This window comes from Leptopilina boulardi, unplaced genomic scaffold (genome assembly GCF_019393585.1).
Source record: "Leptopilina boulardi isolate dan_hultmark-lab unplaced genomic scaffold, ZJU_Lbou_2.1 LbouV2_119, whole genome shotgun sequence".
NCBI lineage: Eukaryota > Metazoa > Arthropoda > Insecta > Hymenoptera > Figitidae > Leptopilina > Leptopilina boulardi.
In genome coordinates this window covers 500920-523900 of record NW_026137662.1, presented here as the reverse complement: position 1 = coordinate 523900, position 22981 = coordinate 500920, and the positions used below count along the sequence as shown (strand labels likewise).

General features: G+C 26.9%; 7 protein-coding genes and 1 long non-coding RNA gene across 13 annotated transcripts in view; 5 read left to right on the top strand and 3 right to left on the bottom strand.

The window, feature by feature from the left end:
- LOC127284478 (uncharacterized) overlaps positions 1–16822 on the bottom strand; it is a 92481-nt gene extending 75659 nt beyond the window's left edge. For 3 of the 4 annotated variants that reach the window (XR_007843491.1, XR_007843487.1, XR_007843490.1), the window contains exons 1-5: positions 16740–16822; positions 16172–16423; positions 15241–15452; positions 14908–15126; positions 14616–14754 (exon numbers count right to left, since the gene is read on the bottom strand). This is a non-coding gene — a long non-coding RNA (uncharacterized LOC127284478). The remainder of the gene's footprint in view (positions 1–14615; positions 14755–14907; positions 15127–15240; positions 15453–16171; positions 16424–16739) is intronic. The other variant, XR_007843489.1, reaches the window with a different exon arrangement.
- On the top strand, positions 744–10782 carry LOC127284436 (muscle, skeletal receptor tyrosine protein kinase-like). Its single transcript, XM_051309860.1, has 9 exons — positions 744–2235; positions 7485–7691; positions 7777–7865; positions 7942–8082; positions 8534–8696; positions 8868–9151; positions 9256–9429; positions 9520–9678; positions 9767–10782. Exons 1-9 carry the CDS (start codon positions 2145–2147, stop codon positions 10088–10090), a joined length of 1632 nt encoding a protein of 543 aa, XP_051165817.1. The 5' UTR covers positions 744–2144; the 3' UTR covers positions 10091–10782.
- On the top strand, positions 10953–12888 carry LOC127284443 (carbonic anhydrase 2-like). The gene is made up of 7 exons (XM_051309875.1): positions 10953–11274; positions 11369–11491; positions 11723–11881; positions 11973–12114; positions 12222–12327; positions 12416–12643; positions 12710–12888. Exons 1-7 carry the CDS (start codon positions 11187–11189, stop codon positions 12824–12826), a joined length of 963 nt encoding a protein of 320 aa, XP_051165832.1. The 5' UTR covers positions 10953–11186; the 3' UTR covers positions 12827–12888.
- On the top strand, positions 13431–14810 carry LOC127284447 (heat shock transcription factor, X-linked member 4-like). 2 transcript variants are annotated; one of them, XR_007843481.1, is made up of 4 exons: positions 13431–13974; positions 14047–14167; positions 14279–14513; positions 14598–14810. XR_007843481.1 is itself a non-coding variant. In XM_051309888.1 (3 exons), exons 1-3 carry the CDS (start codon positions 13543–13545, stop codon positions 14437–14439), a joined length of 714 nt encoding a protein of 237 aa, XP_051165845.1. In that variant the 5' UTR covers positions 13493–13542; the 3' UTR covers positions 14440–14565. The 2 variants fall into 2 exon arrangements, 1 of the variants encoding a protein (XP_051165845.1); XM_051309888.1 differs by lacking the exon at positions 14598–14810 and having other exon boundaries at positions 13493–13974; positions 14279–14565.
- A 299-nt stretch (positions 16823–17121) lies between the features above and the next one.
- LOC127283621 (actin-related protein 2/3 complex subunit 5) lies at positions 17122–18271 on the top strand. Its single transcript, XM_051308613.1, has 3 exons — positions 17122–17356; positions 17451–17523; positions 17801–18271. The coding sequence occupies exons 1-3, from the start codon at positions 17196–17198 to the stop codon at positions 18038–18040; spliced, it is 474 nt and encodes a 157-aa protein (XP_051164570.1). The 5' UTR covers positions 17122–17195; the 3' UTR covers positions 18041–18271.
- LOC127283612 (programmed cell death protein 10) lies at positions 18247–20379 on the bottom strand. Its single transcript, XM_051308604.1, has 5 exons — positions 20129–20379; positions 19329–19506; positions 19109–19241; positions 18809–18973; positions 18247–18728 (listed from the first exon to the last, which is right to left on the bottom strand). Exons 1-5 carry the CDS (start codon positions 20198–20200, stop codon positions 18644–18646), a joined length of 633 nt encoding a protein of 210 aa, XP_051164561.1. The 5' UTR covers positions 20201–20379; the 3' UTR covers positions 18247–18643.
- A 10-nt stretch (positions 20380–20389) lies between these two features.
- Positions 20390–21588, top strand: LOC127283629 (U6 snRNA-associated Sm-like protein LSm3). Its single transcript, XM_051308625.1, has 4 exons — positions 20390–20536; positions 20616–20775; positions 20835–20942; positions 21308–21588. The coding sequence occupies exons 2-4, from the start codon at positions 20755–20757 to the stop codon at positions 21488–21490; spliced, it is 312 nt and encodes a 103-aa protein (XP_051164582.1). The 5' UTR covers positions 20390–20536; positions 20616–20754; the 3' UTR covers positions 21491–21588.
- Positions 21589–21708: 120 nt separating this feature from the next.
- On the bottom strand, positions 21709–22877 carry LOC127283601 (sperm flagellar protein 1-like). Of its 2 annotated transcripts, none has more exons than XM_051308590.1 (3): positions 22610–22877; positions 22194–22481; positions 21709–22107 (listed from the first exon to the last, which is right to left on the bottom strand). In XM_051308590.1, the coding sequence occupies exons 1-3, from the start codon at positions 22719–22721 to the stop codon at positions 21824–21826; spliced, it is 684 nt and encodes a 227-aa protein (XP_051164547.1). In that variant the 5' UTR covers positions 22722–22877; the 3' UTR covers positions 21709–21823. The 2 variants fall into 2 exon arrangements, with proteins under 2 accessions (XP_051164547.1, XP_051164555.1); XM_051308598.1 differs by having other exon boundaries at positions 22194–22522; positions 22610–22727.
- Positions 22878–22981: the final 104 nt, after the last annotated feature.

The following is a 22981-nucleotide window of genomic DNA, read 5'->3' as shown; positions in this document are numbered from 1 at the left end:
TTGAAAAACTAATATTCGGGAGTCATTGACTTTTAAAAAATATAAGAGTTAAAAATTCATAACTATCAGTTAATATTTTTAATTCGAAATTTTTTTTTCATATTATCTTTCATTTATTTGCCATCGACTCACTTCTGGAATATTTAATATTTTCAAAAATCGTTTAAAGTTTGATCCTTGAGTCAAAGAACAATTTGTAAGGAATTCGCGATAAGATCTTATTTACATAAGGCGACTCCTAGTTTGAGTGCGAACTAATCAGCATTTAACTACACATTTTAGTGAGTGACAGCGGTGGGATTCGTTATCGCTAACTTAATAAAAAAATAATGATAACAAATTTTTCCAAATTTGAATCAAAATAGAAAGTTTCTTTCGGAAAAACAAATTTCATCCTAACTTCTAAAAGTTTAAAACTTAACTTCTATTTCTTGAAAAGTTTCTTTTAAAAAGAAAATTTCAACTTGAAAAAGAAACTGTTTCTCAAAAAGAATAACCATTCAGAAGAATCTAACAAAAACAATAATAATAACAATTGCAATAACGAAATATATGAGAGAAAATAAAAAGCTCACCTTCGGAGCGTCTGGACCAAAAAAAAAAAGGAAGAAAAAGTAAAAAAAGATGAGAGAGTATTGTGAAATGCACGATAACATAACGTGCTCACGATAAAGTGTTTACTGTTATTAGTGAATATATAGAAGCACGTGGCAATGATATTGAGTGTGGCACGAGCAACCCCTCCAAGAAGTATGGAAGAAGAAGCAAATCTCCACAGTTGTACAAAACTGCAGCTCACTCTTGGTTGGATGTTTCTTCATATATAATGGTAAAGAATTGTGTGTGCATGTATATATGTGTGTATAAGATAACACAGGCACTAAAAACGGCAGCCCAACAAGAGGGAACGAACAAATATGTGCGAGGGAGTTCTCGCTGAAGGCACAGTCAGTCAGTGTCAGTCAAGAGAGTGGTCACCATTCTCTTCTTCATATCGTCCCTTTCTTTCTCTTTTACTTCCTTTCTTTCATCTCCTCAAGGATCATCTCTCTTCCGACTTATTTATGCCACAAGTGCTTCACCTCAAAAGTTTATCATTTCCTTTCTTTTTTTTTTATGTGTATGTATTTTTTCCACCCTCAAGTCCACGACATGACATATTCATTGTCACCAAATTCGGGGTTTTTTTTTTAATACGCGAATAATCGTGAAACAAAAATTGTCATTTCTTTAGTGACAGAAGAAAAAAAGTTGCTTAAATAATAAAAATGTTTATAAACAGTGAAATAAAAATTTAATTACAGTGTAATTGTAGTGCGAAAAACATTTAAAAATTACTTCAGTTTTGAAAACAATTAACGAACGAAATAAAAAAAAAAATATTCGCATTATCTTTCAGAACTCGTGGAATATGATAAAAGAAGCTAAAAGACAACCACATACGATTAATAGTTGGAAGAATATTTTTAGTTAGAAAGTAAAATTAAAAAGAAAAAAAGCTCGTTCAATTGAAATAAAGACAATAAATCATTAATTGCGCGTGTACAAAGAAGTGTATTATAAAAAGAATGAAAAAAAGTGATAAAAAAATAAGAAACATAATATTAATTATGTGTTAATGAAATATAATGAGGGTGAGAGAGAAAAGGCAAGATTAAAATATAATAAACGACACGTTTGAAAATTATTTAAAAAATGATGAGTAATATTTAACAACATTGCTATATATATGTTTAATTAATTTTGCCGCGAGTGAAAATGTTATTATTATGTACCCTATTATCACTTACAAGTCAAGGAATTTATATATACAAATATAGCGAGGAGGAATGTTGATTATTCATGTTTACCAGACTAAGAGAGAGAGAGAGAGAGAGGAAAATTCTATTTTACCCGTTTTTTCCCTCAATAGATTTGTTCCTCTCTTTTGGATCAAAAGAAACTGCAACCGCATCAGAATATAAAAGTGTGGATGAAGCTTTCACGTTTAAATAAATATATATATACACAAATTAACACCAAGATGATAATGATCTCTGTGTCGGTGAAAAGTGGCGGCAAATAAATTTTATATATATGTGAGGTGAAAAAGTGCTAAACGATTAGCGATTTAACGTGCTTTCTGTACAACCCAAGGCCACAACATGATTATCACTAATAATCACGCCAAAATGATAATTAAACGAAAAAAATCACCAAAAAGAAGGGGTATATCTTCGGCAGAAATTCACGCAGGTAATATTCTTTTTTTATGATAAAATTATATATTTATTTTATTTAATATTTATTAATCAAAATAAAAGCAACAAATATGATTTCCTTTTTACGATGCGATTGAAACGACTATCGATTGAAACAAAACCAAAAAACTAAACCAATTACTTTTTTTGTGCAACTAACAAAAAATGGAGAGAAATCGAAGAAAGAAGAATATTTTTAAAGAAACAATGAAAGACAAAGTACCATATAATTTGTGATAAATCTTCCTTTACATTATAGGAGCTTCTCCGGAATATTTGGCTCCAAAGAAGTTTATTTCTTTAGAACCCCGTTATTTTTCAATGGGGAGTGTTTACTTAAGATTCATGTTCTTGATGCTGTTTCAACATTCACTCAAAATTTTTGAATTATTATTTTATGTCTTGTCTATTTCTCAAAGTTCGCACACTGTGTTTTCTTTTTCTTTAAAAAGTAACAAATTTCAAATTTCTTCTATCTTGTCTCAACAATATTTCTTTTAATAAATATAATAAGTGCTTTTCAAATATATCAACATTACTAACTATCAATTTTAATTAATCTAAATATAAATATTAAATTTTTGGTTAAATAATTAACAATCATTTTTTTCATATATGTAATCATTAAAAAAAAAGGTTGATTAGTTATTAAATTGGATTTAAACGATTAGAAACTGCAAAACTAAATAATATTACACTTATGGAAGTGCAAATTATATAATGAATCAACAGGTGCGTAAATCATAGGAAGTAAATATATATTTTATGTTTTTATGCATAGCAAAGTTTAAACTCCTATATTTTATTGGTCCTAAATTATACTAGTTCGTTAATTTTATTTGATATTCACGAGTTCATGGTTGTGAAAATCATAACCACGCACTTACTTTAAAATAATGATCGTGTAACGTGATTTAATAGGCAACAATTTACATATAAAATTGTCAATAAAATATCAATAATTTGTCTTTCATCGTTACTTATACATCAATTTTGTAACCATTTCATGTAATTGTTACATAACACAGAATTACACAACCAGAAAAATATTCAATTTACAATAATACCATAACAACAATATATTATTTAATATATTTATAAAATATATTTTTTATATATTTGTATATTATATTTATACAATATATATTATAATAATAAAAAATCAAAATGCAAAAAATATTAATTTTTCGAAACTAGAAATATGCCCTTTAAAAAAAATTACATTAAATTTCTGGATAAACGGAAGAGTATCGGGTTAAAATCGGAAGATTATTAATTAGTTTTAGGTTAAAAAAGAGAGAATATAATAAAGAAGAGCACCTATAGCCACCCACACATACACATATCTGCAATGAGTCGAGTAAATCTCAGTAAAGCTGCTGCTTCGCCCACATATAACAATGTTCAATTCATTACTCGGCCCACCCAAATTGTGTCTTCTGGTACATCCTTCTCTATATATATATTATGGTTGTACACCTTTCATATGATTTTTTACAATGACGTGATACATTTTGAAAAATAGTCCCAGATTTTATCAATAGATTATTCTAATGTTCTACATACTATAATATAATCAATAACACTTTCAATTCTCGATTTTATATTATTCAAATTTAGAGTCTAATTTAAAAATTCACGAATACGATAGATGGAAAAGAAAAAAATATATCAACTACTATAATATAATTTAAATCATTTCAAATATAAATCTTTCCGTTATGAAGTAGCAAAAAATTCAACTAGGTACATATCTCGGCAAATATAATTTTGCATAAAAAAAAATTTTCTTCCTAAATCTAAGTAAATATTGTTTCTAACTTTCCTCTCGATGCAAAAAAAAATCTCCGCGTCCTACTTATAATCTCAACATTTTCCTTATATTTCTATACTATTTTCTCTCTATGAGAGAATTTATGAGAAATGTTCTGCTAGTTAGTAAATTGAGAAGTGTAAAATTAATAATAATTAGTTTGCATGTGTTTTTTATTCAGTCTTACATAACGTATGTATAAACCACCGCGGCGATTTCTATACAAACAACATCTAAACTCGATCCCGTGTTGAATCCTCTGCAGTCATTTGTAAAACACTTACAGAGCTGCCGACAAATCAGCACAAAGATCCCATTGTACCAAAGTTCTAGCCGGTTTGCAACAGTATTAATGAGTATCATGAGATTCTCGAGAGATTATTCGTCAGTAGCTCTTATGTGGTCTTTAGAAAAAACAACTTCACAGGTAATTTGACATTGAAATATTGTAAACGAACATTTACGAAAAAAAATGAGAATAAACAAAAAATTATAAAGTTAATTCGTAAAATGATGAAATATCTACCGCAGTCAGTTTCTAACTATCATAAATTAAGAGACACAATTTGATTAAAATTTAATAGCATAAACTGATTTCAAGTCCAAGAAAACTTTTTTTTTATACCATTTTTATCTCATAACGTAAAATATCTAGGGCAGATTATAACTAAGCGTGATTTTTTATTAGGAAGAAAATATTGTTTCCTAAAAAAATATATATGGAGAATTAATCTAAAAAGGCCAAGTATAATGATATTTAAGATAAAGACGAAAAAATAAGTAATCGCTTTTTTTTGTGTTTTGTTTTGTCGGATTATGTCCCTTAGGAGTATATATGTATGTGTGTTATAGAGAGGACCTCCGAGAGAGTCAGGAGATAAGTTGAATTAGAAATCAAAGATAATGCCTTTATCTTAAGCTAATGCTCGAATTGACAGTTGAAAATTGTCGATAAGTTGCTTCACGCATATTTAAAAAACTGATTATTCTACAAATCGTATATATATATTTTGTTAAAGAAAGATTAATAGACTACTTCTAAAATACGGAAGACATATGAATTCATTATTTACATTTTATCCGATTTCTAGGAATAACATCAGCGAAATAACAATTTTTTTTTCTCCGCTTATTTCATCAATCACTCTTCTATAATTATTGGCTAATTAGTTCTAATTCAATGAAGTCTTTCAATACTTATTTCTATATTAAATTCTCATCACTAATAACAAGATCTTATTTTTTCTATTTTAATGCACTGTCATTGTTTTGGAATATCACTAAAAAAAACCTTCTATTTCAAAAATATACTAATCGTTAAGCTTCTATTAACTGATTAGGAATATGATTTTGAGTCCTTTGACTAAAACTAATTTTGAGACAAAAAAAAATTAATTAATTTAATCTCAGAAGTAATAGAAAACAACTTTTAAACGAGTTTGTATTTGATGTGAATTATTTGAATGAGAAAGCACATCAAGTTACCTTTTGAAAATGGAAATTGGCAAATTGTGGCACATTTGCACTGAATAAATGGCATATATATACATATATATAATTTTCAAGACTTGGTCTTAGAGACCGCGCTGACCGCGGAGATAAAGCTGTGACCCGTTACAAACCCCGAGCACCAAATGAATGCCTTCTCTGTCTCTTTAGCCAACGCTCGAATTCAAATATGCGACCCTTTTCCATCCCACATATTTACCCTGAAACATCTTCTTTAATTTAATGCATTCAATGTAAACATTTTAAATTTTATATTAATAGACCGCTTTTCCTATCCGTTCACCCTCTTAATTGCATATCGATTTCGATGAACAAAAAATGAAAAAGAAAAAAAAATATATGGAACTCGATACCTTAAAAGCCCTTCCTGAATCATTAGGAAAATGAGGGTTCGAATTTCTCTTACAAATTTGAATATATCTTATATTCAACACAGAAAAGATGACTTCTATTTTTAATTTCTTGCCGAAAATTTTGATTGCAATAAATTTTCAATAAAAAAAAAAAATTGTTTCCTTATTAACAGTTAAAAAATGTTGACTTTTTGAATATGAATTAATATTAGGTTATATTCTATAATAAGATAATCTTTATTTAGCAAAGGATTATTTACCTTTTTCCAAAAATTTTTTATTTCCCTCAGGGAGGTTTTTCTCAAAAATAACTATTGTGGTAAACAATTTCTTCGGTCATTTCACAAAGAAACTATTACGTAGCATAAGTAGTATTATGAAGAACTTTGCTCACATTCATCTTCGTCCTCTCGTAAATAATAATCGTTAAGATACCTTGTGTATATTATATGTCTCTTAAGTGATTCCGATTAAAATTTTTTAATCTACATTTTACGTGCCATTTCCAATAATAAGAAAACAATTTTAATTTTTAGCGTAAAACTATATATTCACATGATATCTTCTAACAATATAAAAAAAAACTAGTAAATGAAAATAAAAACAATTGTTTTCAAACAATGATAAAGAAAATCGTTGTTTATTATACAATTGTAAATTGACGGAAGTTACAAAGAAAAATTCTAACCATATAATGGTAGTTAATTAACTATACTTCGATTAATTCAAAATTCTATATAAATTTCTGTTTCCAAATCATTTTTAAAAACAACTTATCAAGTTATTGACAATGCGAGAATTTAGAAATTTTGCAATACTTAATATAAATGAGAAACAACAAAAACCATGAAGATAAACAAAAACAAAATTCACATTACACATACGATAATGTCGTTCAAATGAAGGGATTTGATAAATAAACGTATCACGTTATCATGACATGAATGAGTATTAAAAATAAAATAAAATCTTTCTGATAAAATCGAATCGCGAATCTAACGAAATGGACATTGAATGATGGAGAGAATATTGCATTCTGAATATATATCTGAATGAATGCACTACTATAATAAATTGGGCGTGCCATCGAACTTCTGATTCGTTATAGTCATTTAGAATTATCCCTTCTTTTTTCCTCATTTCCATCTATTTCTTATTCTTATTTAAAAAAAAGAAAAAAAAATGTAAACGCATCTAGTTTACAAATGTACAATATCGTCACGATAGTTATTCATATTTATGTAATGTGCAATTTTATATTCAATTTTTTTTTATTAAATTCCATTGCGATTAATGAAATTTAATAACCTTTTGGGTCATTAAAAGATGACACATTAGAAAATAAATTTTTAACGTTTAGAAAAAAAATACCATTGAGTCAGTAAATTTTTTCCGGATGACAAATATTTCATTGACTCGAATCAGTTAAAGGCCAATTGATTATAAGAAATTATAAACAATTATTATGTAACATAAATGTTAGAATCTTAGATTCAAGAAGAATAAATAGAATAGAAATTTCGAGTTTTTAAAAATGAATGACAACAATCGAATAAATTAAATTTTCAGAATTTCCAACAACGACACATTCACCGGCATTACTGGCAAGATTGCCAAATACGGAGACTGCACAAATCACAAATTGCATAGATACACCTGGAGTTTGTGGCAGTGAAGCTGCATGTCGGAAACTCGACGATAACACATCAAAATGTGTTTGCCCTCATGATTTATCTCAACCTACACCGGACATGAAATGTCCGAATCGTCTTCTCGGTATGTAATTTAATAAAAATTAATAACCGTAAATTTTTATTTTAACAAAAAAATCATTTCCCTCAATTTTAATTAACCATTACAGTGCCTTTAACGCCTAAACCAATACACAATATAATTCCACCAAGTGGTAACGTAACGGAAACTACAACTGTTCTTCCTGAACCTGAACAGGTATTTTAAAACATTTTAATAAATAATAATAGAAAAGATTTAATTTATGTGATTTAAATTTAAATAATTTTTTCAGGTGGAACAAGCGAGACAAAAAGTACCTGAAATAGTTGGAATAGCCATTGGCTGTTTTCTAGTACTAGCGATAGTATTGAGCATAATATATTGTTACAAACGAAGAAACTATAATGCGAAGTCCAAGCGAAACTCACTCGATGTAATGATTAATTATTGTGTCATTTAAATCTGAATAATGCCAAGAAACTTTAGCACGATTTTGATAACCTTGGCATACACTGTTTTGCTCAATATTCACTGTATAAATACATATATTTATATTATATGTTAAAATTTCGAGGTTATATTCTTTCAATTAAAGAGATAACAAAATTATTGAAAAGTTAATTTAAAAAAACAGTAGGCTAAACATTTTTTTACTTCGATTTTCTTCAACTAATTAGCATTAATTAATGGACAAAAGTATTAAAAAGTTTTTTAAAAAAACTTAATAATTATAAATTAAATTTTTTAAAACAAAATCATATTTTAATTAATTTTTTTTTCCTACAAAAAGCGTTGCTAAAATTTCTTGGTCATTCAAAAGAGAAAAAAAGTCCACAATAGAAACAAAACATTTTGCTAAAAAATGACAAAAATATTTTTCACAGAATACACCTAGAAATCTTAAGAAAAGTCTACTATTGGATAGCAAATGCACTCGAAATCCTCAATATTTCGCGTGCTCCTCACCGGAAGTGCCTCTTTTGCAACGCGACTCACTTATGTTTCTACAGGACATTGGTGAGGGTTGCTTTGGAAAAGTCTTTAAAGGTATAAAACATTTTGAATTTTGAATCAAAAATTAATTCCTAATAAAAATATTTGTTTATATGTAATAAACATAATTAATAATCATACTGTATTATGATTAATAACTCTAAATAATAAAATGATTCCCAATGATACGAATAAATATTATATATGTAAAATTTCTGATTTTAGGAGAATTGAAATATGGCGAGTCAGTGGAAATTGTGGCAGTTAAAGTTTTAAAAGAATCAGCATCCCGTGAAGTTGAGGATGATTTTATGAGAGAAGTAGACATAATGTCAACTTTTTGCCATCAAAATATTTTACTACTTAAAGGAGTTGTTTTAAGGGAAATTGGACACAGTCCATGGATGGTGTTTGAATATATGCCATATGGCGATTTAACCGAAGTTTTAAGAAACAATTCCCCATATAATTTTCGTTCTTCGAGATCAGAACTTCAACCATTGACGAGGGTAACTTAATTAGATTTTTAATATTTATTTATTTCTATTAAATTTAATATTAATTTGTTTATCATTTAATTACGCGCCAAACAAATAAATTATTCTAATTATAGGAATCTCTTCATTGGATAGTTACTCAAATAGTTGAAGGAATGACTTATTTATCAACACAAAGATTCGTTCATCGAGACTTGGCATGTCGAAATTGCCTCGTGGGATATGATTTAATTGTGAAAATTGCTGATTTCGGAATGTCAAGGGACGTTTACACCTGTGATTACTACAAGGTAAGATCAAAACTTAAAATGTCCCATTATTGAAGAAAAACGAAACTAAATAAAAGGAGATTAAATTTTAATAAATTAATTTTCTAACAGATGGGAGGATCACGTTTACTTCCGGTACGTTGGATGTCGCCGGAAAGTGTAATGTACGGTCGTTTCACTTTGGAAAGTGACATATGGAGTTTTGGAGTTGTCCTTTGGGAAGTGTATTCCTATGGGAAACAACCATATTACGGACACAATAACGAACAGGTAATTCTATTATTTATTTTTTGAGAGAAAAAAAAATCAAAACATTTAATTAATGAATAAAATTAAAAATGTCTCGTAATTTTTATAGGTGGTGAAACTAATAACACAAGGAATAATGCTACTAACACCGTCAGATTGTCCATCGTACATTTGTCAATTAATGAAGGACTGTTGGAAAGCGGAACCTCGAGATCGACTTCGATTTCCTGATATTTTGGAGCATTTACGAAAAGCGGAAGAAGCATCGGCTCAAATGGAAACTTTACCGCGACCTCCACAAGGACCAGTAACCATACGAACACCGGATGTTCTCGATCCGGATGGTTATCTATTACCGGCACCAGCAAAACCTTGTGAATATTGGCAACCTCTACCACCAATTGCCGACGATCAAATTATAACCTGTACATAAATTTTCAATTAATTGATCGAATGCAAATACTTGTAAAAAACACACACACAGACACAAATACATCGAAAGAAAGATATTCTCAAATTTATCGCAATTATTATGATGAAAATCATCATCATTTCACAAGACTGTGCCTTATTAATACTCAAAATGAAATTAAAAAATGTAGATGACAATTTATTGAATTAAACAAAAATTGAAAACTAAATGAAAATAATTAGAAAATCATTAATTAGTTTATATAATTTAAAAATATGTATCCGTATTGTTAAACAAGATATATGACGAGAAAAATATTTTTGTTTCCACAAAAAACAATTGTATTTTTAAAATAACGCGCTATATATTTTTTTTACCGACATTTCTTTATTTATGGAAAATTTTGTATAATAATAAAAAGAAACTGTTTTATAGTATTTTAATCTCGTTATGGTAGAGTAGTATCAAACTTTGCCTTGCGTGGAAGACCCTGAGGTCAATCATGAAAGGGGTCAAATAATTTTGTAACTTTCTATACTAATTACAACTAACTTCTTGAATTAATCTAAGATTCTTTCATTCGATTGGTTTTATATTTCTTCTCAAAAAAAGAAAAGAAAACAATCACCAAAGGAGATTTCGTTCTAATGATCTTCTCAAGAAAATTGTAAATAATTATAATCAAATAAAAATTTCAATCTTCGAAAAGTGTCTATTTTTGAAAAATTATTTTTATTGATTCTATATCCCAGTAAGTAATTTACATAAATTGAATAATAAATAAATAAATAAATAATATAATAAAAAATTAGTTTGATATTAATTCTCTAAATTAATTAATTCTGTAATTCTCCAATGGAAAAATAATTAATTGCAGTTGAAACGAATCAAATGGATATTTTTGATGAAAATAGGAATAAATATTTTTCAATTGAAGGAGTGAGCTTAAAACCGGATATGAAACTAATAGTCAAGATTGAAATATTACTGAGATAACACGAGATTGTTATTGGTTTTTGGCTATAATATGAAATTTTTAGAGCTTCAAACGAATGTTTGAACTATTTGCGAAACGAACTTTAAACAAGGTCGACAGAGTATTTGCGAATTGTAAGTTATGTCTTATAAACTTTTGAAATGCTACGAAAATTGCTACAAAAAAATATTATTCACCGTAGGAATTTTTAATAATTTTCTTTTACTTTGTAAGTACTTTATAATCACATTAAAAAAAGCAGTAATTACTTTAATAAATAATTTATATATTTTTTATGTAATTAACAAAAATTAATTTTTCAGTGATCTTGGATAAAGTTTTGTCAAATACTGATAAAGATTTAGATAAACGAAAAATAGTGGATTTTGAAAATAATGAAATTTCACATTTTTTCAAAGTAGAAAAAGAAGTTATTTTAAAACAAAGTATGCGAAAATTATGTTGTATAACAAAAATTATTGAAATTATTCCTTAATTTAATTAAGCACTAAATTGAAATTATTAGTTTAATTTTTCTGGTTCAATATTATAATAAATTTACTTAAATAAATGTTCAAAAACCAATAACAACTTCATTTCTCTTCAAGTAAATTAAAATTACTCTCAACGAATTTTCAATTAAACGAAAGAAATTTCTTTTTTTTTTCCTGAACCAGAAAAATGGGGTCTGCGGTATGCAACGTGTAATGGAAAAAACCAATCACCTATCGATCTCAACTTCACAGTACCCGTGAATCCAAACCTCAAGAATTTGAAATTCTCTTTTTATGACAAAATGCCAAAAATTGTTACTCTAACAAATACAGGATATACTGGTATTGTAAAATATATTAAAAGAGCTAATAAAAATAAAATAATATAAAAAATAAAAATTATCATTGTTATAAATAATAAAATTAATTCTAGTCAGTTTTAAAGCCAAATGGAATGAAAAGATTCCAATTGTTAGTGGTGGCCCGCTAAAAGATGTCTACGTTTTCGAAAAAGGTCATTTTCATTGGGGGAAAAATGACAAAAAAGGAAGTGAACATACAATTGAATGCAAAAGGTAGAACTCATTGGACAAAATATTAAGACAATGATTTTTTTTACCTAACCAAAATATCTTTTATTTTTTAAATGTAGTAAAGTTGAAAATTTTTTTCCAAACAACAGATATCCTCTCGAATTGCATTTAGTTCATTATAAAAGAGGATATGGTTCGGTAAAAGAAGCTGTGAATTATAAAGATGGACTTGTCGTAATTGGTATTATTTTTCAAGTAATATATAAATTTTATTGAAAATTAATTATTTTTTTTATAGAAGAAGAATTTATGTAATTCATAAAAAAATCAATCATAATTCCAGATAACGAATCAAAATAATTCCAGAGCCACAACTTTTATTAGAAGATTGAAAAAATTGGTAAATTCACGAAAGACATCCGTCAATGTTAGAAAATTTAATTTAGAAAGTTTTGGATTAAATACAAATTCGGAATTTTTGCTTTATAAAGGCTCCCTGACTACCCCACCGTGTTCGGAAATTGTGACTTGGATAATAAGTAAACAATTGTCAACTATAAATTCTATGGAGGTAATTATAAAAAAAACAATGATATTACAAATTCTAATCAAACTAAAATTTTCGAATTCATTTCAGATGAATTTGTTCAGAGAAATAGGCTTAACAAAAGGGAGAAAATCCAATTTTCGATCTCTACAGTGGACAAATAAACGTAAAGTTTATTCATTACAAGCAATCGCCGAAAATGTTTAACAATTATTTTTTTTAAATTTACTAAACTGTATCAATAAAAAAAAATTCGAATTAATTTATACGATTGGTAGATTCTAATTTTGAAAAAACAACAAAATTTATAAAGAAAAATATACAAAAAGTTAAAATTATAATTTTCAATAATTTCTCTATATTAAATAATTTATTAGCTAATAAAATTGTTTAATGTAGCATAATTTTAAATTAATATTATAAATTTAATAAACTGAAGCGTTGGAAAATAATTACTAAGTATACTTCATCGAGGCCACTCTGCGGTTATCATTAATATAATATTATCAATTTATTCACAAACACTAGGAATATTGATTTCACTTTGATATGAAATATTGACAATTTGCAAATATTTATACTAATGATAAATATTTTTTATTTAAACAATTTATATATTTAATAAAATGTTCATAAGAAATTTAATTAATAACAATAAAAAATTAAAAATTAAAAAAAGAATTTTAGTTTTAATAAAATTTTACTGCTTTTATATAATTTTTCAGAGAAGAATTTATTTTTAACAATAAAATGTATAAAACTATCGCCACGAAAGTGTTTTGTTTTTCTATATCAAAGATTGTTTCCTAACCAAAAAAAAATATTCAAGTTATTGAAAAAATTCGAACATTTTTATTTTAAATCAAATTAAAAAATTTTGTAAAGAAAAAAACAAAATCAACAATTAGTATAAAAAGTTCGTCATGAAGTTTCCTCAAAAATTGTGGAATATTGTTAATGATAATTCGAGTGATGCTGTTAAATGGAGTCCAAATGGCAAAACGATTCTCGTCAATTATCAAACATTAAAAACAGAATATTTATTTACGACCAATTCAATTTTTAAGACACGAAATATCGACAGTTTTATTCGACAATTAAATTTATATGGATTTAAGAAAGTGACATCATTTTTTCGTGACAATGATTCCGATAATAATTTACAGCGTACCCAAGTACACGAATATTTACACGATTATTTTCAAGCTAATCGAAAAGAACTTATTCAACACGTTTGTCGTAAATCGACCCCAAAGTCACATGAATCACCGAAAAGAAAATTTTACGTCCACGAGATAAATAAAAAAAAAGTAATCAAAAAAAGTGCACATAAATCAAGCCTTCAAGAATGCCAGGTATTGTTTTTCTACATTTTTCTTCTTTAAAAAAAAAATCAACATCTATTGCAAATTCTATTGTTTTTTTAGTCTGCCCTAACGAAAGCATTAGAACAAGCAGTTTGTGATTATAGAAGAGAAAAACAATTAAAAGATATACAAGAAATGGAGAAATTTTCTTTCCAATGTGCCCTCACTCCTAAAGAAACAGGTACAACTATAAAACAACAACAATTTCTAGTACAAACATATTTTTTCAAAAAAAAAACTTTATTACTATAATATAAGAAAAAAATTAAATCCTTTTTTCCGGATATTTTAGGTGGAAGAAAGCAAAGAGAATCAGAGCAAGAAGTTGTTGAACCGACAATTCTAACGAATGAAGAGAATATAATTTACCCAATTTCGCACGATTGTTCTACTATTCTTATTCCCATAAACGAAAATGTTAATTTTCAACTATCTCTCCTGAATATTTTATAAAGTGTTCATGATAAAAAATTTTTATCTAATTACGAAATTTTAATCTGTGTAAAATTTCTCTTGTTGAAAAAAATGTATTTTAATTGATGATTTTTAATAATAAACTCGTAGTAAATAATAAAATTATTACAACCTGTTTCTATTTTTGTTAACTTTAGAGAACAGGAGGGACTTACATTTTGTTGATTTGCTCGTCGATGAAATTCTGGATCTTCTGCCTTTCTGCAATCTCTTTCTTGCACTGATCCTTCCAGTGAATTATATCCACAACGATCGTTTTAGTGATACTTTTGGCGATCCTTCCATGACTGATTTCTGTAAAAGAAAGAAAAGTTAAATATTTAATAAATTAAAAATCCTTCAATTCTAAATGAGATGACAAATTTTTTCATTTAAATTTTATATTCCTATAAGTAAATATAATTAATTAAAAATAAAAAATTTTTAAACTCGAACTACAAATATTACCAAATTAGTGAATTCATTTCTTTCACGAGATCCTCTTGAAGTAATTTAACCCCCGGAAATCCCTAACTTTAAGTTGCAATTCAAATCTCCACTCTGGGAGGTTTCGAGAGTAATCTTACAAGTAGGATGAATTTTAAGCAAGCCGCAATATTTTCTGAATTGCTCAGAGATCTTTGTATTTTTTTGTTTTTTCGTTGGTAGAATCATTATCGGAGAAAGCTAAAAAATAATAATAATAATAGAAATAATTTTATAAGTTTGACTAAAATATTGAAAAAAATTATTATTCAAAATTCAATATAATTATATACAATAAAAATTAAATATATTTACCACAGTGGGGAATTTTTTTTCTATGAGATCCTCTTTAAACTATTTATCCCCTGGAGAGCCCTACTTTCGGCAACGATTCAAATCTTCAGAATAGAGATTTAAAAAGTAATCTTGCAAAAAAGCTAGATTTCAAGCAGCCTGCAATTTTGTCTGATTGCTCAGGATCAACGTATTATTTTATATCTCTGGTGCAGTCATTGATGTGAAGAAAACTGAAATAATATTAATTATATTATAAAACATAATTACCTGCAATATTTTTGTAAAATAAATACATATATGAAAAACATATTCCAAAAATTGAATAAATTAAAATACCAAGACAAATTTATCTAATTTTTTTTAATTACTGATATTTTTCACACCACTAGTAGGGCAAAATTCAAAAATAAATAATTAATTTTTATTATTATTGCTAATATTAATAATAATAATAATTCTAACCTCCAATTGCAAAATTAGTTTAATAATTACATCAATCACATTAATTAATTGCTTGTGATTTTGGTAATTTTGTTAAATAAATTTTGAGGTTAGAATTTACTCAATTTTGTTAGTATTAATTAAAAAAGAAAATTAACATTTTTATTAATTATATCGAACTTATATTTCTTCAAATCTCACTTCAATTACAAACATTTGAATCACAAAAATAAGATATTACTTTCAATACATTTTGTCAATTTTTTCGAAGTAATAGCATATCATTGAATTCTTACTTATTTTTCTATTACATTCATATTAAACAACTAATATTCATTAAATAAGTCCTTTATTTAAAAAAAAAATTGAAGAAATACAACATAACCTACAATTTGCAATCGAAAAAAACTAAACTTTATCTTAAACCCTCCCCTCCCCAATAAATATAGAGAAAAACAAAAAAAAAAGAATTTTTAATTTTAAGAGATTGTGAAATAAAATATCTTACCAAAATTGCGAATGATCTTCTCACGAGATCCACTTTCACCATATTTCAGACTAAATATCATCCGGAGATCCCTGCCCAAGATTATAATTATATTTACACGTTGGATATTTCCAAAATGTAAATACATGATCTTAGCAGACCGGGTTCCAAATAGTCGAAATATGTGGCGAATGTTTCTTCAACTGCCCAGGAAACTCCACTGTCCACCACAACTGTATAGACAAAAATGAAATTTTCTATAATGGCCGCCATCTTGAAAAAATATGAAACATGTATATTTGAAAAATTTTTGCGAAAAAAATGTTAACCAATTTATTATCACTGTTCCCAAACATGAAATATTCCCCAATAATGCAAAATTATAAAACTATTTTACCTAATTTTGGCAATTTTGATCGTATAATGTGCAACAATGTATACTGTGCCAATCAACAAAAGCGAATGACCATAATTGCACATTTCTTTTATTACTGCCAATGCATCGACAAAATTTTTATAAAATATCAACCGCCACAACTAATTTAACCGTTAAAACAATAAATTTGATAATATAATGAGAAATATTTACCATTTTTTGATGAAAAAACGAGGAGAATCGTGAGAGCAACCGCCAATTTGTGCTGACTTCCGCAAGAATCAACCGGAATAAACCTGTATCATTCGTCTGTTCTCTGATTGGTCGATCCTGTAAAGTAGGCTATTCTGATTGGTGGACAAGTTTCATCTACCTCTTCAAATAGAAAAATATTTATAAAACTTATTTACTTTATAATTAAATCATTTTTATAATTATACTACATTAAATTTTATTGTTAACAATATAAAGTATATAATAGAATTTTTTTTTGGTCAAATTTAATCATAAAAATTTAGTTTCATTTGAATGAAATTGTCAATTTGAAAAATGACGTCACTGTTGGTCTTACTTCCGGTTGCGCGTGAAAAACGAAAATAAATTCGTTCTGCGCTGACGTACGACTGGCGTGCTTGAAATTCGCGAAAAACGTCAAAAAGAGACGATAAAATGTCAAGAAACGATGGACGAAATGACACAAGTGATTCTGCTTTTCGAAAAATTGATGTAGATCAATATAATGACAATAATTTTAAAGAAGAGGAAGTTGATAGTGGTACAACAGGACCGACCGGCCCGGATGAAAATGAAATTCTACAACTACTTAGCCAATATCCTTTTTTAATCTCATCATTAATATTAGTCATAATTTAAGCAATTTTTATCTTTTGTAGTTTATAATAATTTTCCTTAATTCGTTAACAAGGGTAAAAATGCTGAGGCATTAATTTCTGTTCTCAAATCTGCTCCACTCGGTTGTAAAAATCAACAAATCAAGGTAACCTCAAAATGTGTTTATATTTTCTCATATATTCAATATACAATAAATTTTGAATTATATTTATTATCTTTCTACAACTAATAAATGCTATTAATTTTCTCATTTTTAAATATTGAAGAAATATTTTAATTGGTTACAATGTAATTGAGAATTTTTTTTATTTAATCAAAATTATATTTAGTTAAACATTTACAAATTTATTCCTTTGCTTGGTTAATTTTTTATTCTTAATGACATTGTACAAATTGAAAGTGTTTTGAATTTTCTTTTTCAGGACAATGCGAGAAATTTAACACAAAAAGTCTTACTAAGTATAAAATCAAATCAAATAGACGATTGTATATCACAATTGGATCGTGACCTCATAGACGTGCTCATGAAATATATTTATCGAGGTTTTGAAATTCCAACGGATGGAAGTAGTGGACATTTGTTATTGTGGCATGAAAAAGTCTATAATGTCGGTGGAGTTGGTTGCATTGTTCGTGTATTTGCCGATAGTAAAAGAGCTTAAAATGTTATTACATTCTTACATTTTTTTTATTCTGTTACACAATAATTTAGTAACTTTAAAAATTATATCTAGATCGTACAATTTTTTCACTAAGAAAAAAAAACAAGAACCACAGTGCATTTATGTCAAGTTGTTTGTCAATAAATTTTTATTTCTTCTACTTACAGAGAAAAAAAAACTCTTTACTTAATTAAAAAGAAACTGAATAAAACAGCTCAAGTTTTATATATACATACATTTTACATTTTCTTACACCAATTATCTTAGATGATAATATATATATATATTGACTCGATTACGTGAAAATAAGGAATGTGAATTTTTTTTTCTCGAGAAAATATTTCTCGTTAAAAAGTATTTTGTTTTTATTATTAATTAATACTGACGATTCAATAATAATCGCAGAGGGACAAATCTTTCAAATAGTCAATTCTCGACTTGCATTTTTAAATGTTCTGTAACGCTTACAAAATAAAACTTATAATTTATATAATATAGTATTTTTTTCTGTTAAACATTTATTATAAGAAAAAACATTATTTAATGTAATATATATTTATAACTGTTAATATTATATCGTGTACTACTTCCAACATTCTCGAATTATTCACATTTGTCTTTCACCGTTACCATTATCATATTTGTCTGATGAATTAAGTACAATGCGCTGATAAAAACAGCATTCGCTCTGAAAATGAAATTAAATTAATGAAAATTATTTTTTAAAGATAAAAATTTACATGAATATTAAAATTGAAAAATACTCACTGTCCCTCCTTAAAATATTCCTTCAGGGTATTACTAAATCGTTTGCTGTAACGTACAAATTCTCGTTTACGTTGATCCAAAGCTTGTTTTCCAGCTGATCCTGGAATAAATCCCGTCACTTCATTCACAGCATCCAATAATTTTTTAATTGCGCTTGCAATCTCTCTGAAAAGGAAACAATAATAAAAAAATCTCAACAGCGGAAATTGCTTTTTCTAATTATTAAAACCAATTTTTTCTTAACTAATTAAACTAAAAGGAAAAAAACTAATTTTGAATTAGAAATTTACGTTTACATACTTAATGGTTTCAAGAAAAGTTTTTCGATCTGTTATTTCATCGGGAATTCTGCTGAGTATCCTCTTCAACGAAGTCGATTTACGATTAAGTTCCTGGAATGCATCTTCTGATCGCGCTGAACGATACTCAACGACTAGAAAAATTAATAATTATTTTTTTAAGTATATTAAACACAGCAGATATAGAAATCTTTTCAAAAAAACATGTCGACTTTCCTTACCATCACAATCTGAAGCACTGCCCTGTAATCGAAGAACACTTTCATTCATATCAAGATTTAATTCAGCTCGTCGTACAATTCCCAAAACTAAATCGTACGTAATTCCAGGATGAGCATTTTCAGCCTTCGATAATGCAGTTCGCAAAGTTTGTGCAGCCATAACATTCTGCCTCTCCAACTGTTATCAAATTAAAAATCAATATTATTGTTTATCTATAAAAATAAATTTGACTCACTTTATATAAAAATATTTACATAAATTGATTTAACATGAAATTTCAATTTGCAACGATTAATAATGAAAATAAGAATATTCGAGATCTGAATAAAAGTAAATAAATAATTAATCGTAATCTCGAACAATTGAGTTTTAGGTTATAGTTTTCATATTATTGATTGTCTAATGGTATATAATGGAAACAATTTGTTATTTATAAATTCAATTGTTACATTTAAAAAAATACGAATATAAATCTTTTTAAAATTTCAGTCGTTAAAATGGTGGTACAAAAGATTTATGTTGTTCTCCAAAAATGTCTCAAAACAAAATTGTAACGATTTCCCTAAATAATTTTCATTAGCATTACAGGTATTAGTTGTTTTAATTACATAACATCAAATGAAATTGATTTTTTTATTTTGTAAAGTCGCAATCTTTATTAGTTTTTACCAAATAAGACAATGAAAGTTAACAACGACATTGAGACTTAAAAAACATATCACACAAAATGTTTATAATGGAAACATTGATACAAATCTAAATTTTTCGAATAATTAAAGAAATAATTTAAAAATAATACCTTTGCCAATATTGGCCTTAATATTACAGGAAGAACAAGTGATGTAACTGGAGTCTCATCGCCCATTGTCATCCTTCTTGGATATTATTTTGATTTGGAAACCGTGCAAATGAAACACTTCTTGTTTTTCTCTAAACTACTTGAGAATCGATGTATAGAAGTGCCTAGAAATATTATTCTTTGTAAAGACTTATTTTTACCATATTATATTTTGACAGCTGTCACACACGAGATTCACCATATCATAAAAAAACGAGGTTATGTTTTTTTCTGACAGATTTTTTTTGAGGGGTGAAGGAGAAATTGTTGCGCAGTCGTTACTTTGCGCATCAGCTGTCCTGAACTGCACCTGATGTAAACATTTAAAAATCCTTTGTGAATTTATTTGTTTAAAATAATTACTCCCAGGTTAGTTAAATTATATTTTTATTTTTTATTATATTCAGATTTTGATGAATATTATTATTTATATGATTTTTTTTTATAGATTTGAGAAAATAAACAAATATTGTGAACTCGCACATTGTGAAAGGAATTTTAATTTCTTGATTTTTTAAATAACAAGTGGATTATTTAATTGTTTAAATCATTAATTTACACTCAAGAATACAATAAATAATTGAAAAATGGCAGAAGAAGCTGAACAAGTGAGTGAAAATGTCATTTAAAAAATTTGATCCAAACCTAACCTATAATTATTTTTCAGGTACCGGCAATTAACGTTAAAGAACCTCTAGATTTGATCAGATTGAGCCTAGATGAACGAATCTACGTTAAAATGCGAAATGAAAGAGAACTTCGTGGTCGATTACACGTAAGATTATTTAATTTTTTAACGTAATCTCAAACTTGCTTCTTTTTTATTTTTATTGGGAATTTTATGTATAAAGATGGATGTGAATAGAGATGCACAGTGATTATATGTAAACTAAGTCCATTTCTGGGCCATTAGGCTGAAAAATAAATAAATATATTTTTATTGGGAATTTTTTTTAATATTTCTGCACTAAACTTTAAAGTTACTAATAATAATAGGTTTTTAATTTACAATTAATAATTCTAAAATTATTTAATCTCTATTATTAATATAAACATCGATCTATTGTATTCTTCAAAATATGAAAACTATCTTTAAACAAATAGAATATTTTTCAATTAGTTTCTCTTTTTTTTATGAAGGCATACGATCAGCATTTAAATATGGTCCTTGGAGAAGTTGAAGAAACTGTAACAACTGTGGAAATCGACGAGGAAACCTACGAAGAAGTTTATCGTACAACAAAACGAAACATTCCAATGTTATTCGTCAGAGGTGACGGCGTTATCCTCGTTTCTCCTCCCAGTATGCGACCGACGGCTTAACTACATTTACAAATAATTTGTTTTTTAAGGTCGGTTTTTTAATATTTTTCACCTTGTCTCTATTTTGTATTTGATTAAATTTTTTTTGACTTTCCTAATATACAAGTTATTTACTGTAAAAATTACCCTATAATATTTTTTACAAGAAATTTCATTTAATTAAATATTCAACCAAATTCTAATTTCTTTAAAAAAAAAAAAAAAAAAAAAAATCAATATTCGCAATTTGTACTTTGATTTTATTTTTTGGCGACAAACGAGATATTTGACAATTAATGATTTTTGAATGTAAAATTTTTAATATCCATGGAAATTTTCGAATTTAAAGTAATATTAGTTAATTATTGTATTACTTTTTCGTAGTTTATTCGATGTTCCACTTCTTGAAGCTGGAATTGGCGCGTTGAAAATTTGATTTGTAGATAAAATTTGTGCAGTGAGATCGTATATTCGTTGATCCTTTATTTCCACTTGACTTTCTAGAGCCGAAACTTTTTCACTTAAAATACTAATGGCATTATTTTTTTCCTGTAATTCCTGTTTTAATTGCATAAAAACTAATCGAGGAACAGTTTTGTTTGTCAGCAATTCTGGATTTAAATAATTTCTCGTAGACTCTATAAAACAATATTCATACAAATTTTTTAGAATAATGATTTTATCTTTTCTTGAATTTATTGAATTAAACAACATATATTCTTACCGCCTTTTCCTTTTTCTTCTGCTTCACTGTATAATGTTTCCGAATCAGTGTTCGAGTCTTTCAAAATTTTTACACGCAAATCGTTTAAGACTTTTTCAATAACTCCGTTTTGTGAATTTGCTAAACGATCAATTGTTTCTTTAGAAAGTTTCATATCAATTTTAGACAAGACTTTGCGATTTAATGTACACCAATTATCAATTTTCTTTGCAATACTGTTTCCAGGAATGTAGTTATAAACGTCAACAAGTCGAGGATAATATCTTTTCAATAATTCAGCCATTAAGACTGCAAGCAATTAATACATTTTTATTAAAATATTTTATATCCTGCATAAAATGAATTTTTTTTATAAAATTATACATTATTTTTTATTAAATTTTCTGTAAATTACAAATAATTGTACAAATTTTTACCTCCGTCGGAAAAATCTCTGGATGTATTTTTCTTCGGTCGAGAAAAAGGGATTCCATCGAGCCATGAGTAAATTAATTCAAAATCATCTCCTTTTTCTGCGTTAAAACTCATAATTATAACTTAATTTTTTCTAATCTACATAAACAAAAAACTTTAGGTATAAAAAAATGGTTATTCTTAGTTCAAATCTTCATTGGAAATTTTTCATTTAAAAAATGTTTATCGCCTCTTGAATGTCAAAATTGTGTCATAAAATTATCAAAACTTTGAAAACAAGAAAAAAACAAAAGAACTAAGGAAGAATTTTTCAATGATTATTATGTTTCATAAACAAAAAAAAGTTTTAAAATTATTTGAAATTCTCAATTAGC

What these genes read in the sequence shown, in the direction of transcription:
- LOC127284436 (XM_051309860.1), top strand. Translation starts at nt 2,145, where the DNA reads ATGATTATCACTAATAATCACGCCAAAATGATAATTAAACGAAAAAAA. An exon ending in TTCGGCAGAAATTCACGCAG is followed by an intron (nt 2,236 to 7,484) that starts GTAATATTCTTT and finishes TTAAATTTTCAG; the next exon opens with AATTTCCAACAACGACACAT. An exon ending in TTCTTCCTGAACCTGAACAG is followed by an intron (nt 7,866 to 7,941) that starts GTATTTTAAAAC and finishes TAATTTTTTCAG; the next exon opens with GTGGAACAAGCGAGACAAAA.
- LOC127284443 (XM_051309875.1), top strand. Translation starts at nt 11,187, where the DNA reads ATGTCTTATAAACTTTTGAAATGCTACGAAAATTGCTACAAAAAAATA. An exon ending in AGAAGTTATTTTAAAACAAA is followed by an intron (nt 11,492 to 11,722) that starts GTATGCGAAAAT and finishes TTCCTGAACCAG; the next exon opens with AAAAATGGGGTCTGCGGTAT. An exon ending in TAATTGGTATTATTTTTCAA is followed by an intron (nt 12,328 to 12,415) that starts GTAATATATAAA and finishes TCATAATTCCAG; the next exon opens with ATAACGAATCAAAATAATTC.
- LOC127284447 (XM_051309888.1), top strand. Translation starts at nt 13,543, where the DNA reads ATGAAGTTTCCTCAAAAATTGTGGAATATTGTTAATGATAATTCGAGT. An exon ending in CAAGCCTTCAAGAATGCCAG is followed by an intron (nt 13,975 to 14,046) that starts GTATTGTTTTTC and finishes TTGTTTTTTTAG; the next exon opens with TCTGCCCTAACGAAAGCATT. An exon ending in CCTCACTCCTAAAGAAACAG is followed by an intron (nt 14,168 to 14,278) that starts GTACAACTATAA and finishes CGGATATTTTAG; the next exon opens with GTGGAAGAAAGCAAAGAGAA.
- LOC127283621 (XM_051308613.1), top strand. Translation starts at nt 17,196, where the DNA reads ATGTCAAGAAACGATGGACGAAATGACACAAGTGATTCTGCTTTTCGA. An exon ending in ATTCTACAACTACTTAGCCA is followed by an intron (nt 17,357 to 17,450) that starts ATATCCTTTTTT and finishes ATTCGTTAACAA; the next exon opens with GGGTAAAAATGCTGAGGCAT. An exon ending in GTAAAAATCAACAAATCAAG is followed by an intron (nt 17,524 to 17,800) that starts GTAACCTCAAAA and finishes TTTCTTTTTCAG; the next exon opens with GACAATGCGAGAAATTTAAC.
- LOC127283612 (XM_051308604.1), bottom strand. Translation starts at nt 20,200, where the DNA reads ATGACAATGGGCGATGAGACTCCAGTTACATCACTTGTTCTTCCTGTA. An exon ending in CAGTGCTTCAGATTGTGATG is followed by an intron (nt 19,242 to 19,328) that starts GTAAGGAAAGTC and finishes TAATTTTTCTAG; the next exon opens with TCGTTGAGTATCGTTCAGCG. An exon ending in GAATATTTTAAGGAGGGACA is followed by an intron (nt 18,729 to 18,808) that starts GTGAGTATTTTT and finishes TTTCATTTTCAG; the next exon opens with AGCGAATGCTGTTTTTATCA.
- LOC127283629 (XM_051308625.1), top strand. Translation starts at nt 20,755, where the DNA reads ATGGCAGAAGAAGCTGAACAA. An exon ending in TGGCAGAAGAAGCTGAACAA is followed by an intron (nt 20,776 to 20,834) that starts GTGAGTGAAAAT and finishes ATTATTTTTCAG; the next exon opens with GTACCGGCAATTAACGTTAA. An exon ending in AACTTCGTGGTCGATTACAC is followed by an intron (nt 20,943 to 21,307) that starts GTAAGATTATTT and finishes TTTTTTATGAAG; the next exon opens with GCATACGATCAGCATTTAAA.
- LOC127283601 (XM_051308590.1), bottom strand. Translation starts at nt 22,721, where the DNA reads ATGAGTTTTAACGCAGAAAAAGGAGATGATTTTGAATTAATTTACTCA. An exon ending in CAGAGATTTTTCCGACGGAG is followed by an intron (nt 22,482 to 22,609) that starts GTAAAAATTTGT and finishes AATTGCTTGCAG; the next exon opens with TCTTAATGGCTGAATTATTG. An exon ending in AGAAGAAAAAGGAAAAGGCG is followed by an intron (nt 22,108 to 22,193) that starts GTAAGAATATAT and finishes ATTGTTTTATAG; the next exon opens with AGTCTACGAGAAATTATTTA.